Source organism: Mirounga leonina, unplaced genomic scaffold (assembly GCF_011800145.1).
Source record: "Mirounga leonina isolate KUSES-001 unplaced genomic scaffold, KU_Mleo_1.0 Mir_129, whole genome shotgun sequence".
NCBI lineage: Eukaryota > Metazoa > Chordata > Mammalia > Carnivora > Phocidae > Mirounga > Mirounga leonina.
Window position 1 is genome coordinate 79,370,197 of NW_023270323.1, and position 15,945 is coordinate 79,386,141.

At 51.5% G+C, this 15,945-nt stretch overlaps 1 protein-coding gene across 6 annotated transcripts in view; it reads right to left on the reverse strand.

The window, feature by feature from the left end:
- The window catches only part of HTT (huntingtin), a 139,330-nt gene that overhangs the window by 23,433 nt on the left and 99,952 nt on the right, over positions 1 to 15,945 (reverse strand). For 4 of the 6 annotated variants that reach the window (XM_035005405.1, XM_035005408.1, XM_035005404.1 and 1 more), the window contains 9 exons: positions 14,590 to 14,797; positions 9,325 to 9,466; positions 7,645 to 7,824; positions 7,331 to 7,507; positions 6,962 to 7,248; positions 3,918 to 4,056; positions 2,812 to 2,934; positions 970 to 1,183; positions 440 to 585 (listed from right to left, as the gene is read on the reverse strand). In XM_035005405.1, the coding sequence (XP_034861296.1) occupies positions 440 to 585; positions 970 to 1,183; positions 2,812 to 2,934; positions 3,918 to 4,056; positions 6,962 to 7,248; positions 7,331 to 7,507; positions 7,645 to 7,824; positions 9,325 to 9,466; positions 14,590 to 14,797 (1,616 nt within the window). The remainder of the gene's footprint in view (positions 1 to 439; positions 586 to 969; positions 1,184 to 2,811; positions 2,935 to 3,917; positions 4,057 to 6,961; positions 7,249 to 7,330; positions 7,508 to 7,644; positions 7,825 to 9,324; positions 9,467 to 14,589; positions 14,798 to 15,945) is intronic. The other 2 variants (XM_035005403.1, XM_035005406.1) reach the window with 2 other exon arrangements.

The following is a 15,945-nucleotide window of genomic DNA, read 5'->3' on the forward strand; positions in this document are numbered from 1 at the left end:
AAGGGAAGAGATCCACACATAAGCACAGGACTCCCTCCACTGTTTGAGAGATCCCTCAAAGGTTTCTGCTCATCTCTCCAGTCATCCTTGCTTCTCCCCTGCCCCGCCTCCTCCCTGCCAGACCCTCCTCTAAGACCCATGCCCTCGGCCCAGACGCGCGCGGGGGAGACACCGTGGTGGGAGCCCAGGTCCTAGGCCAGCTGGAAAGTAGGGACAGGAAGTGCTATGTGGCCAATGTCACAAGGCACCTGTGAGGACCCGCACGGTCAGGGGTGTGAATGTGCTCAGGAAAGTAGGGGATGGATGTGGTGCTTGACCACCCATAGTTATTGTCCTGGTGAGGACAGGAGGAGGCCCGAATGCACAGCTCCTGGGTTTCCTATTTCTCCAGTGATAGTCCCTCGGCACAGAAACACTGGCTTCCCGAGCTGCCTCTTACCTCGAGAGTCATGACCACAAATTTCACAGTGTCCCTCTCCTTCTCAGGAGGGAGGTGCAAATGGCTGGGCAGCTTGGAGAACACAAGCAGGTACTGGGCCAGGGCCCGGGCCAGAGTGGTCAAGGACCGATACAATACAGCATCCCCTGAAACAAAAGACTGTGGGTGAATGCAACTCTACCCTGGGTTCGTGGCCTGTGAAAGGCAGTCAGCCCATTCTCTGAGAATCTAAAGGTACCTTCAGCTCAGAAGCACATTTGCACACACACCCAACTGTGCACATGACTCGGGACACGCCTTCCTCTGAGGTCTACCCTAGTGTTCCTCCAGGGCGAGGCCGAGGAACAGCAAAGGGGCAAACATGCCAAAGACATCCAGAGCTAGGGTCCCTGGCACCATCTCTCGGTCACCTCTGCACATGCTTTCAGTTTATTAGGTCAACAGCATTTACTGTATCTTTACTCAGTCCAAAGCATGGTATTGGCTCTGCAGCATTTTTAAAAAATAAAAGAAGTTTTAATTTTAACTACCAAATAGATCATTCAACTTGTTCCAGTAGGCGGTGGGCTCCACAGGCAAGAACGGCTGGAAAACGTGGTGGGTGGCAGGGAGCTGCTGAACCAGGCCGCTCACACGGTCCAGAGTGGCCAGGCGAGCTGCTTCGAAGAGGGGACTCCTCTGGCCTCCGGAGATTTCGCGCATGCCCAGGCCCAGGCACGGGGCCAACAGGCTTAAGTTGAATTCCTGAATCAGGACGTTAAAGGTTGAACAACAATTACACGCTTTTCAACCAGGCAAGAAAAACACAACAGAAAAAAGGATAATGCAAACGTTCCTGAGAAAGCACAGATGAGTAAACTATTAACAATATATTTTAAAGAATATTGTACTTCCCAAAATAAATACCATATGCTCCGTGAAGTGTATTTCTGGTCTCTTTGGGGTACTTTAGTATTAAGGATTTAAAATTTTTTATGCGTTCAGATTTGTTTCAAATAAAAAATTGAACATATGTAATTTTTAAATGATAAAAATATATGGCACCCAAGAAATCCAGTGAAACCCCAAAAGTCACAAAGTTTGAGAAAGTTCTGTTCAAAGGCAGCTGAAATAAATCAAAGTGGCCACAACTGTGGGTGAAAAGCAGCATTCCCATGACAGTGTATCAGTAGGTACTGGGTTTTACCAACTTTTAAAAACCATTTAAGGATTTTTTTGGGCCAATTTTCAGGTAGAATATTTATCTGAATTTAGGTAACATTCAGAAAAGTATATGTCATCATCAGTAACCAAAACTGAAGCTTTCTGCTACAGCCAGACCTTTAAAGCTATTAGAAGTCCAATTACTGAATTTGGAAAATTCAATAAATAGATCATTAAGCAAATTTATCATTCAACAAATCAGCTTTCACTGAATGGAGCTTAAAATTATTTCAACAAGCTGACTCTGAGCCTATTCTGTTTTCTCAATGTAGCTCCCACTGTCAAACTGATGAAGAATCAGTACTTGGGAGCATACTGCTATGTGGCCTCAGCCCTGAGTCCCTTCATCCATGCCTGGCCCATCCTTTGCTGCCCACCCCCCCCCCCTGCCAAGGCCCTGCTGCTCCTCATTCCCATGTGGTACATATCGAGGCAGCATTAAAACACCTGGAGCTTTAGTCAGCTGCTGGTCCCAGGATATCTGGGAAGGAACCTGCTAAAGCTGCTAAGGCTGGTACGACCAGAGGGTCCAGTCCCCACAGGACCTGCCCAGGAGCCTCCCAGCATGCATGCCTACACAACATCAAGGGTGGGGACGGGGGCCCCAACATCTAGTTGGGGGCAGGGAGGAGAAGGCCTAACCACACATCATGGACTATTACGTACAACACATGTAACAGGGAGCGGACCTCACTGTATGAAGCAGGGGTATGGGGACCTCACTATAAGTAATGCGGGCAGGAGGACCTCACCACATAAAACAAGGGGAGGGGTCTTACTAAAGATCAATTTCCAGAATACCATGAGGGTCCATTAAATCATCTACCATGACACCATTTTAATACCTTTCCTCATGGCCATGAGGACACGCAGTGAGAACAGACTGCAATCTAAGAGAACCTCTTCTCTTCAAATGCATGGAAAGTTGAATTAGACACAATTTACCTCCTTTTGGATTCTAATATAGCTGAAATAACATCCCGTCCCATCTGGATTACAGTTTTCCCACGTCCTGCCCCATCTAGACTACAGCCTCCCATGCTCCATCCTGTCTGGATTATAGGTTCTGCCATTAAGGCAGAAAAGTGAGTGGCCCGTGTCCTAAGTTGATCACATGATGATAAAACAGATCAGGCATCCTGCTAGCATCCCGCTGCTCTCCGCCATACCGAGTTCATCATGAATGTACTCATGTCACTGGGAGGAATCCGATTCACCAGTTCTGCCCCTTCCAGCAGCGCAGAATCTGACCTAGTCCAGCACTGGGATTTGACTAGACGTAGGTACCAGTCCTGGGAAGAAGAAAAAGATGGAGAACCCAATGAAATTGGGCATGGCTTTTAAGGGGCTTCAACTCTACTGAACGTGTGTTGTTTCTTTGCCCACTGCCCCTCACATCCCGTGGCCCCAGACTGAAGGACAAGTGGTCTCCCGGGGACTATGAATGCAGCTTCCAAGAAACTGGATTCTAGCTGGCCATGTGGCTGCTCACCAAACCACAGGCCTTTTCTGTAGGAACTGCTACAAAGGCTGTGTCTTCGACTTGCCATTCCCGCCGGGACAGGCTCTGCTTCTCCCCTCCCCTGGTGAGCACCCAAGTGTCCTAATTCAGCTCTCTGGCCCTCTGCTCTGTGCCCTCACCCTCTGTCCGCCCCTCGCCTGGCACTGCTCCCAACATCTTCTATTGGGGTGTCTGCAGCGCTCCTCTCTCTCCAAGGCCAGTGCAGCAGAGGCCTGAGCTCTGCCATTCTGTGCCAAGGTGATGGGTTTTCAAAATCCAAGCTCATGTCTACACTGACTTCCCTCCAGGAAAGCAGAGTACCAAGGATCTGCCAAGGCCCCAACAGTCCCCAGCTCTGAGGTGTGAGTAGCAAGGGTCGTGACCATGTACCAGGATCCTTGGGATGGTGCGGTCAACACAGGTCAGCGGGTTTGAGAGGCAGACGGGCCAAGTAGGCGAGCACGACCGCCTATGCAGGCTACGGCCACTGCTCTCTTTACTATCCCCTCTCCCCGATGCCACAAGTGTCCCAAGTCAGCATTCCCTTTCTCACGCCACACCTCCTGCTCATGACCTGGACTGGGCCTCAGGCGTCCTGTCAGTGATGGGACCCTGCCCACTGCTGGCGAGGAACGGCAGGCTGGGAGCCCCTGGGGGCCACGCCAGGTGCCAGGACGTCCTATTGCCTGAGCTGCCCCACCGCACACTCCAGATTTGCCAAAGATGTAAAAGAGTGGGCCCCACGTGCCCCATGCATACGTGCTGGACACGTACTTTGTCTGGAATCATGGTCTCCAGTGCCAGGGGCCCATCCCCGTCCAGCGGGTGGGACGTGACCGGAGGAGAAGGGCCACGTGAGCCGGGTGCAGTGGCGAGACGAAGCCTGTCCAGCAGGGAGTAGAGCCTCTGGTGTCTGGAATCCGACCACACGTGGGGTTAGAGCACAGTCTCCCAGGTTAAGAAGTGACAGTGGCCTCTTAAAGTGAGTGTTAGACACTTTCTCTTCAGAGCTGTCTCAACAACACTTGGACAAGGCATGATGCAATTTCAGGCTCTAGCTCATTTTTGATAACCACAGTTCACACCCCACAAATGTTTTGCAGACATTTCATTTATACTCGAACATTGTAACAGGCAATACATGGTTTAACAGCTAATAAAAGCATTCTTTACAAATGCAAAATAGATCATCCATTCTAAGACCTAAGTGCACAAAATCTCCCATTGATTCTCCCAACACGATACAATTTATACCAATTTATGTTCACTTCATAAAGAAGCACCTCATCTGGCACAAAGTATTTATAACCTTCTTCATCTGCTCTGAATACTAAGTCTAGAGTCAATAATAGTTTGACCTTCTACCATCTGCTATGAGAGCAACAACTTCATAATGCAAATCACAACATAACTGGGCCCAGCAAACTGAAAAATCATGCAAACCATGTGCTGCCTACTGGGTTAGGCGCCTTCCCAAATGAGGACGCCAGCAACAAGCTACAGTGCAGTGATTCTACTCTGTTCTCTCTCTCATGTGCACGCGCGCGCACACACACACAGACGCGAGCGCACACACACAACACACACAGACGCGAGCTCGCACACACAACACACACACAGAGATGCGAGCGCACGCACACACACACACAGATGCGAGCACACGCACACACGCACACACACAGACGCGAGCGCATGCGCACACACGCAGATGCGAGCGCGCACACACAACACACACAGACGCGAGCACATGCACACACACAGACGCGAGCGCACACACACATGCACACACAGACATGAGCGCACGCACACGCACACACACTTGCGAGCACGCGCACACATGCACACAGACGCGAGCTCACACACACACGCACAAACAGACGCGAGCACATGCACACGTGAGCTCGCACACACACACAGATGCGAGCGTGCGCACACACAACACAGATACGAGCACACGCACACACACACAGATGGGAGTGCACGCACACATGCACACACAGACGCGAGCGCGCGCACAGACGCAAGCTCGCACACACAACACACACAGATGCGAGCTCACGCGCACACACGTGCACACACGCACACACAGACGCGAGCGCACGCACACACAGACGCGAGCGCACGCACACACGCACACACAGACACGAGCGTGCACACACACATGCACACACAGATGCAAGCGCATGCACACACAGGCACGAGCGCGCACACAGACGCGAGCACACGCACACACACAGACGCGAGCTCGCACACACAACACACACAGACGCGAACGTGCGCACACACACAGACGCGAGCACGCACACAACAGACGTGAGCGCACGCACACACACAGATGCGAGCGCACGCACACACGCACACACAGACGCGAGCGCGCGTAGATACGAGCTCGCACACACAACACAGATGCGAGCGCACGCACACATACGCACAGACGCAAGTTCGCACACACAACACACAGATGCGAGCACATGCACACACACACAGATGCGAGCTCACGCGCACACACGAACACACAGACGCGAGCTCGCGCACACACACGCACACAGACGCGAGTGTGCGCACACAGACAGGAGCACGCACACAGACGCGAGCGCACACACAGACGAGAGCGTGTGCACACACACAGATGCGAGCATACACACACGCACACAGACGCGAGTGCACGCACAGACACGAGCGTGCACACACACAGATGCGAGCGCGCACACACACAGACGCGAGCGCACGCAGATGTGAGCTCGCACACACAACACAGACGCGAGCGCACACAGATGCGAGCTCGCACACACACAGATGCGAGCGTGCGCACAACACACAGACGCGCGCGCACGCACACACACACAGACGCGAGCGCACGCACACACACAGACGCGAGCGCACACACAGACGCGAGTGCACGCACACACGCAGACACTCACACACAGACGCAAGCACGCGCACACATACGCACACAGACATGAGCGCGCACAGACGTGAGCACGCACACACCACACACACAGATGCAAGTGCACGCACACACAGCACACAGACGCGAGCTCGCGCACACGCAGACGCGAGCGCGCGCACACACAGACACGAGCACGCGCACACACACGCACACAGACATGAGCACGCGCACACAGACGCGAGCTCGCACACACACACACAGATGCGAGCGCACGCACACACACGCACACACAGACGCGAGCTCGCACACACCACACACAGATGCGAGTGCACGCACACACGCACACACACAGACGCGAGCGCGTGCACACACACCTCTTCCCCCATGTGGAGGGAAAAGGGTGAAATTTAAAGGTAAAATGTATTTACTTGTGGAAACAACAGACGTCATGATTTCTGATAAAGGCTTCTAAAAGGTTATGCAGCAGAACAAGGTGACAAATACTAGAAAGAAATCACATTTTAACAAGATGCAGCTATAATTTTTGCATGCCAAGAACTAGGTAACGCCTTTCAGATTTGCTCACTCTTACGCAGCAGCTAGGTACATGCTCTGATTTGGCTAAGATCACGCTGATGACTCGCATTCTCCTGCGTCACAGGTGGGCGGACGGGCAATCTGGACACGTCGGGCCTCGACCAGCCAACAGGATGCAGGCATGTCCCTATTACCACAGTACAGGTGGTGCTGTCACTTCACCTCACTTTTTATCAAGTGAGAGCACATTTTGTTTAATTTAGGAAGGCTTTCTATTAGGGCCTTTCCACAGTGAGCTCATCTACAAAGCACATCAATCTCTCATCCCGAGCTCGTTCCCGTACAAATCTAAGTCTATCCAAAAGCAAGGAATGCCTGGCCGTAGCATTACCTGTGAGCCAGGCCGCTGCTCTGAAGGTATTCCTGGATCCTGCTGAGCTCCTCCACTGGCAGCTGGGCCGTGCTGCTCTGAAGTAGACAACAGCACATCAGCAAGTGTGTAACATGGAACAAATCAAAACCACCTTGCGCTCGTTTAGGAGGGAAAGAGTGACATGTACACTTTATTGTAGCAAAGGCAGAGAGGAACGTACAGGAAGCGCTCATATCAGGCACACAAGGAATGACCAACTCATACATCTTATACATGTTTCTCGCAGTGGCGTGTGAAGAATATGCCTGTGGAGGAAAAAACCAGGCAACTGTTTCGCCTGCCCTGCTAAGTTCTCAGTAAAAATTAGCATCAGTGTTTTTCTAGTACCTGTAAATTTGCAGCCAGAAGCATTTCCACCCGGCGACAGGCTAGAGTGTCGACCATGCGAGCCAGCACACGGAACGGAGTACACAAAAGCTTGTCCACATACAGTATTAACACAGCGCCCGACTGGCTGAGGTGGATCCCTTCTAAGCACTGAAGCGTCTTCTTCAGGGTGGTAGGCTGGTGATGGGCAGAAGGAAAGCAACTAGAGCACAAGTTTGGCCAACTGGAAGTCAGCAGTTTACCAATTCCGATAGTACATTTTTAAGGTGGAAAAAAAACCCTGACTGGCCACAGTTGGCACCAGGGAGACTTACGGTTGAAAGGTTTTCACAACGAGACTGAATCGCCTGGATGAAGAGGCCACTGGCAGCGGAGTTCCGATGAACAGCACTGATAAAATCCTGCACGGGGGGCTCGTGGGATAGATTGATCAGGTCCTGGATGTGATTCACAATGAGCCATGTTAGGTGCTCTGAATCGTGTAGGTTCTGACACTGAGGAGAAAGAGTGACAGACTCATTCTCAAGTCGACAAGGACAGAACAGACATGGATGCCATAGAAAAGGCCAGAAGTAGGAAGGGGAAGACAAATTCCAAATTATAATCCTAACTGAAACTATCTAGTGTTTGACCACCAATAATCATCAGGGTCAGAACTCACTTCACAGGATCCATCACCTTCAACCCTACACTGGAGCCAAAGCTGCTGGAGGACAGACCCCGCCCGCCAGGGAAATGTGATGCTCCAGCCCAGCTCCCAGGGACTCTGGCCAAGGGCCAGAGGAGGAGCAGAGCAAGGCCCAGGGTGCCTGCCAAGGACCAGTGACCCCAGGGCAGCGGAATGGCAGGGGCAGCACCGCCCTGCCCTCAGGTGATGGGACCCCCCTGCCGTGAAGCGAGAGCAAATGACACACAGCAGACCCTGCTCTGTCCAGGCTTTGGTCTGGCCTAACGAGTGCTCCCCAGTTCTCCTTCCCCAGTCCTGTGACGGGTCAGTGGAGAAAATGGGCTCCCTGTAACTGCCACAGTTTTGACAGAATTCCTGAATCCAAAATATGAATAGATTCCACTAATCAAATGGATATTAAAGAGAGAAATTTTAAGATTTATAAGGAAAGAAATATCCACCTTTGAATATGTGTGTTGCCTTTTCATCTTAACTCATAATCCTTCTAGGCAGAAACTGTAAAATGAAATCAATTCTTTGACATCTGGTTAATGAGTAATATTTTCCATGTGGAATAATTTGATAGTACTAACTTATAAAATTAATATTTTTCTTACATTTCTGTGAAAGCATTATACAATTATACTAAATCATTTCTCAGAAGTAGAACAAGATAGAAAAACTATTTCAACATAAAGAATGTAAATCAAAAAATGAGTATCAATAAAAAATAGCAACATAAAATCTGTATGATAACAACCAGTTGCTTGAAGGATTCCCCTTCCTTTCCCAACTGAGAACATCACACACTTTGCTGTGTGAAAATAGTATGAATATGGTGCCATGTCTGTGCCAAAGAAACACGTGTGCTGTTTTGGGTAGAGAAAAAGCACCAAATCGCAGCCAAAATGCCACAACAGGTTTTCTGAGTAATGCAATTACAAGGAGACTGTATTTTCTTCCGTTTATTGGTTTTTGTCAATTTTCTATGTTAAACGTGGGATGCTAGTTATATGGTCAAAAACTCTACAAAAGTAATTTTTTTAAAGATGGCATTCCAACAAGAAGTCATTTAAAATGCAACAGTGGACACCAACACCCTCTGCACAGATGGTAAACAGCGTTTAAATCAGAACTCCACTCCAAGTCACACTCGCCCAAGAGGCGACATTTGAGTGAAACCCTCTGCAGACAGACCTCCACGTCCGTGACCGGCCGGAGCAGGATGCAACGCTCACTACAGCCCTGTGCCGGTGGCGGCAGGAGGTCGCTCTGCACAGCATCACGCACACCGGTGCCCTCCGGCCCCCGCCCCGCCAGGACTTACGACATAATCGCAGAAGAGAATGAGTGCTCCCCTTCGCACTATTTCTCTATTGCACACCCCAAGCTTGCAGGCTGCATCGGGGTCCTCCTCCTCTCCAGGCATCTGGGGGCTGAGTGACTTCGTACTGGACAGACTGCGTCTCCTGGAGGGAGCAAGAGACGCACTGACAACGTTTCCAGGACAAGAGCGAGCTTATCTTCAAAGCTGAAGACGACCAGAAGCTCAGTTCCAGGGCTAGAGCAGACAGACTGCACTGCGGCAATAGGATGTGATGCACACTCTCAGCGACCTACTTCTGAGCCGGGGCAAAGCACGTATGGACATCAAAAGAACACAGAGATCTCACCGGCAAACAGTCAAATGCTTGACTTAAGGCAGAACCTGCCACGAAGCCGCACCTTTGATCGGCACTCAGGCACCGGGCTCTCACCAACTGCGCCGGAAAACACAGCAACTGCGTTCAGGATTCCCAGTGTGGGTCTGCAGAACGCTGCCCACCGCCGGGAGAAAGCTTGTATGCAGTCGGATTTCACTGCACCATTACTGGGGAAATGTTGCCACCCTCACCTGCCCACTGGTACGTGCCGCCACGCAAGCCCTGTCTGAAAGTATGGCCGCAAAACTCATTCCCCGCTCGTGAAGGTTACTTCACTTCTCAGTCGACGGGTTACACCCTCGGGGACCCTCGAAGCGGTCCTAAGTCCTCCGACAGGTGTCGCCACACCTGTGAACAGCCCCTGACGGAAGAGTCTGAGGACAATACCCGTCCCTCGGCAACAAAGAGCCTGTGCATCTCTGCTAAGGCTTACTGGGGACAGAGGTCACAAGAAGACAAGAATATTCTGAAATGTCTCAACTTTTCTTACAACACCTTGGGATTTACAAGAGCAACTGGTATAAAATAGTCTACAGATTAAAAAAAATGTTCCAACTGCAATGTCCCTTTTCTCACCTGGAGAGTGGACGCACCCGCATTGTTATCCGTATGACGGAATACTACTCGCCAGTCCGAAGAACAAACCACTGATCCGTGCAAGGATATTTAAATGAGCTTTAAATATCCTGCGCTAACTGACAAAGCCAGACTCAAAAGGCTACAGACCCGTATGACTCATCCATAGGGCGTATTGTGCAACGGGCTGAACACAGGGACGGAGCATGGACCAGTGGCTGGGGGAGGGGGTGGCCACAGAGGACACAGGGGACCTTCTGAAGTCATGGAACCGTCCTGAATTGTGACTGTGGCATTGTTCACCTGACAATATTTGGTACAAAAGAGTGTTTCCCTGTAGTGTAAGTCATAGGTCAATGAAAAACCAACCAACAGAAACACCTCCTCTCCTCAGCCCTCCGGCCAGCCCCACATTTCACAATGGTACGCGCTACAAGGGAGCCTCTGCAGGAGAGGGGGCAGAACTTGCAATCCAAATCCAGCGGCAGGATTTGAATGTCAACCCACGTCAATCCAAACTGAGCCCCAGCTTGTAGGGGGCAAGCCCCGGAGACCTCAGGACAGATGCGGCTAGATACTGATGGTGAACAAACGCCCCAAATCCAGGCCTCAGAACTGACGCGTGGCCACACCACAGCCCCAGTGCCATGGCACGTGCAAGACCGAAAGAGGCCACCGGAAGGCCAGACAGACTGGAAACAAATCAATGAAAACAGAGCTCCCCAAACAAGCAGCAGACAGGAGCAGACCCTGCTGTGGCAGCCGCGGGTGCTTCCTGGGGCCATGCGGCCAGAGTACAGCTTCTCTGCTTGCCCGAGAGCCTGCCTGTGCAAGCTGGGGAGGTCACCGTTGTGCAGAGCTGCATCTATCTACTGACTCTACAAATAAAGAAAAATGGAGGCCAGCCCTGTCTGGAGGGCCTGGTCAGTGTCCTGAGGGAGAGAAGAGAACAAGAGGAATACGGGTGGGGAAGGAAGAAGGGAAAAGTCTTGACCTGTGGATGATAGGCATGTGTTCACAGAGAACCCTCCAGAGCCCACAAAAGTCTCCTGGGGATGCTGCATGAGCTGGGCTGGGTCTCAGGATGTGAGGTCAGTACACAAAACCAAAGGCACATCTATAAACCAGCAGCACCATGGGAAACAAAACACTTTTCCACGTACCATTTAAAACAGCATTCCAAAACATGAAATGTGTAAGATACGAATAATGCTTGCACACGACACACGATGAGATATTGTTGTGGCAAATGAGAGACCGAAATACCCAGAGAGAGACTATGTTCAAAGACTGAAAGACTGGACGCTGGACGCCAGTGCTCCCTCAATCCCGGACCAGCGGCAAGCTCAGTCAAGAGGCCAGCGAGCTCGTTTGTAGACGCAACCTGATTCTAAAACATAAACGTGGACATACAAAGAACCTACAGGAGCCAAAACTATTCTGGAAGTAAAGAAGAGCGGGGGAGCGGGCACGGCAGCCGGGGTGGCAACGTGGTGGCGGCGGTGTGGGTGCTGCCGTGACGGTGGAGACGCCGATCGGGGGCGTGAGCAGAGTCCACGAGGTCCGCACGTCTGAGCCACACCATGCTCCGAGAAAAGTGCCAAAAGGGAACTCAAGAGAGAAAGCAGGGTCTTCTTCACAAAATACACGGAAAGAACCGCCCTTTGGGGGGGGGGGAGATGACTCTTCACCCTCACGCTTTGTCATACACAAAAATTAACTCGGAATGGTAAACACTAAAGCTATGCAAGTTCCAGAAGAAACCATAGAAGAAAATCATGATCCTGGGGTAGGCAAACATTTCTTGGATTGAAGAGAGAGAGAATGAAACAAAAAATGACACGCTTGATTTCATAAAAATTTAAAAATTCTGCTCTTCCAAAGAAACCATTAAAAAAATAAGATGGCAAACCAAAGATGGGAGAGAAAACATTTACTTAGATTCAGAATATATAAAAAATTTACAACTCAATAACAACATAAGAGCCAAATTTCAAAAAACCAGCGAATATTGAATACATACTTTACAAAAGAAAATACACAAATGGCCAATAAGCACATGAAAACATGATTACCTTTATGTTACCATGTTATCAGTGAATCAGCGAAATGCAAGTGAAAACCACAAGAAGCAGTGCCCTGCATCCACTACGAGGGCAAGAAGGGAAAGCCCCCGTGACATCGAGTGTTGGTGAGGAACTCGTGACCCCACTTCCCACATCTCCTCCCCTCTGGAGCATACCTCCTCCTGTGAATTGTCCAGAGCTCCGTGGTCCAAAATGTCCCTACTTCCGTGATCTTTTTTCCTTAACTTTTACTTTGAAAACTTTCAAACCAATAGAAAAGCTGAAAGATTAATTCAATGAACAAACCCTCTTCACCTAGAGTCAACCACTAATATGCTGCCACCTTTGTGTGCACACACACACGCACCCACACGTATGCATACTCCACAGGCGCGCTCACACGTACGCACACACTCCACACACACGTGCACACATGTACGCATATACTCTACACCCGCGTGCACTCACACCCACGCGTATACTCTACACACAAGACACACTCTGCACATACACACATATGCACTCTATGCACGCACACTTTTTGGCCTGTACCACCTGAGAGTACTCGCGGGTGAAGACACTTGCCCCTAAGTAGTTCAGCAGGGGTCCCCTGGGAACTCATCACCACAAAACAACAGGTCCCCTAGAACTCACATTCAAATTCCCTCCATTATCTCAACAGTGTTCTTTCTGGATGTTTTATCCCCCAGATCTGTGGAAGGCCCTTCCGTTTGGGTGTGTCTGACTGCTTCCTAATCATCAGACTGGGGTCCGCCCTCCCACTTCCTCTTGAACCCACTCTAGGTCCCTCTGCCCTCACCACCCACCAGCCACCAAAAGGAGGACGAGGAGGAAGAGGAGGTGGGAGAGGTAGAAGGGAGGAGGGAGGGGAGGAAACTCACTGGCTCACATACCCACTGGGGTAATGGACAATTTCTCACCTTCTGTCCACCTACACATACCTGCTACCATCAGCAGCTAACTCAGGCCCCACCCCACCAAGTCTTGCCCAGCACAACTCAATCTTGGGTGCCCATGGGAGTTTCCCGGGGAGACTCTGAGAACACGAGAGCCCAGGATCCTAATTCCTAAGGTACCCAGCTGCCAGGTCTGGTGGTGGGTTGGGTCACAGTCCTGGTCCCTGGAACAAGCTCCCTGGTGGCTCTGAGGCACACTCCTCAAGGACTCAGGGCCTGGCCTGGAGTGTGTTCCGTGGACGAGAGCATCGGCACCACCCAGGAGCCTGGCAGAAAAGCAGAGTCCCAGGCTTCCCCAGTGATCTGCTGGACAAGAACCTGATTTTAATAAGCTTGCCGGTGGATTTACATGTACACTGAAGAAGCACTGAAGCAGACAATCATTTTCTGTTCCCAACTCTTACAGCAGGTCATGTTCTTGAAGCATTTCCAATGTTTTCACCGGTCTGTCCCGACTAAATATAACCATGTGGAGGGCAGAAAATGCATATTATTTTTCTTTGCATATCCCATGGCATATAGCGCAGAACAGACATTGAAAGGTGCCTACTGACCCTGGATTTTCCAGCTGAGTGCAATGGAGTGGCCCAACTAGGACCCCAGGCCTCACACAGCTCAGCCTTTCCACACTGAGCAGAGAGGAGCTGACCTCCGCCCTGCAGCCCTTGCTTTCTCTCCTCACCATGGGCCCTTGAGCCTTCCAGAAACTCTGCACTGAGGACTCAGCTCGGCAGAGGGGCGGCAAAGCTTCTATTCCCACATGTGTGCAAATGTCTGAGCAGGACAGTGCCCAGAAATCAAGGCTTAACCCTGAAAACTTTTTTGCAAAAAGGGGGTCATCCCCAGATACTTAATAAGTCTTTGTGAATGACAAAAAATAGGGTATTTCCAAGCAGTTTTGAAATGTTGCTCAGTAATTACTTCATTATCTAAGAATAACCAGAACCACATTTAACTTATAACGAAGTTAAGACATTGCAACTTGTCTGGCTCTGGAAGCAATTTAAGGACGAGAGCCTAGCAGGAGGGACACAGCGTGACAAGAATGACCCTCAAGAGGCACCGTGTCAAAGAAACCGCACTTGGAAAGCAGCGGCTACTCTGAACGCCTTCGGTCTGAGCACATTTTCCCTGCAGCACAGCGTCCACGAGAGGAAGGCTCGCCGGCAGCACAATCCACACGAGGCCTCACGGAAACAGGGCCAAACCTCGAGCGGCCCCGCGCCCCAGCGCACGGGAGCAGGCCGCCCGGGGTGCCGGGCGGACATACCTGGGGGTCTGCTGCACCTCTGCCCACCAGCGGTAGTCGGTGTGGCTGACGAGCAGCAGGATCTGGCACCAGAGCAGCACGAGCGCTGGGTGCGTGGGCAGCATGGTGCGCACGCGCGCATTCAGCCTCTCCAGGTCGTAGAAAGTGCCGTCGGCGTGGTCCGCCGCGAAGAGTCTCGAGGCAGCCGCCGTGATTCTCCGGAACATTCCTAGAAACCAACCAAAAGTACAACTGAGAGGCAAACGTCGGGCTGCTCGTTGTGGCCACAGGAAGATCTTCCACAAAAAGACACACCCTCAGCTCCTTCCCAGAGCCACACGTTCAGAGCCCAGATGCTAACATTCTTACTCTCCCAGGCCTTCTCCCCACTGCCGGGAGCAAGCTGTCCAGGAGCTCCACGGAGGAGCAGGTGGCCTGCACTCGGCGCCCCTGGGACGGCGAGGCCTCCACAGGGCCGGGCCGGGGGGCCAAGTCTGCTCTGGCAGGTGGGACAGGACCCTCACCACGCCCTACTCCTGCCACAACAAACACCTCCTCGTGGGCCACAGCAAGTGTCCGGAGGAAGAGGGCATGAGCTGGGCCCAGTCCTCTGTGCCCTGCATTACTGTGTGGGCTCCCTGTGGGGCCAATGGCCCCGAGGGAAGAGGCAGGTGCTGCTGTGGAGAAATGGGGAGCCCGGGCACAGAGAAGAGGGAATGACAGACTACGGATATGGGGTTTTACTCAACAGAGGACAGCAAGCCATGGTCGGAGCTGTGACTCTACCATTTACTCGGCCCTCGCTATACATTACCTGGGGTCTTAGTTTTCTCATTGCAAAACGGAATTAAGAGCAGTAGCTGCTCACAGGGCTGCAAGAGGATCACAGAGTAAAACCTGAGTGAAGGGCTCAGTACGGCACTGGGCAGAGCAAAGGACCACCAACCGGGGCTGCTGCCAGAGGGCTGCTAGGAAAGGTCGCATGGCCTCCAGAGGGGCCATGAGCAGAGAAGAAGTCAGACGGTTCACTGGGGCAGGGAGGAGTCCATAGTGATGCTGGGGTTTGAACATCTCCCATGATGGTGCGGAGCATGTTGGCAAGAAAAAGCCAGAATCAAGCAGCTATGCCAGGTGACGAGTTCAATCATCAGGTGTGGGCAAGACACCAAGTCACACACTAGAAGGAGAATGGACATAAGAGCCCAAGGCAGCCATGTCAGTGGAGTGACCCAGACTCTGTAGACAATGTCGAGTCATCTCTGCAACAATAACCAGGGGCAGGTCACAAAGGGGACAACCCTACTGAGCGAGAGAAGGGGGACAGAGAAAGGGAGAAAGGCAGAGGGTAGAGTCAGAGAGAGAGACAGAGGGAGAGAG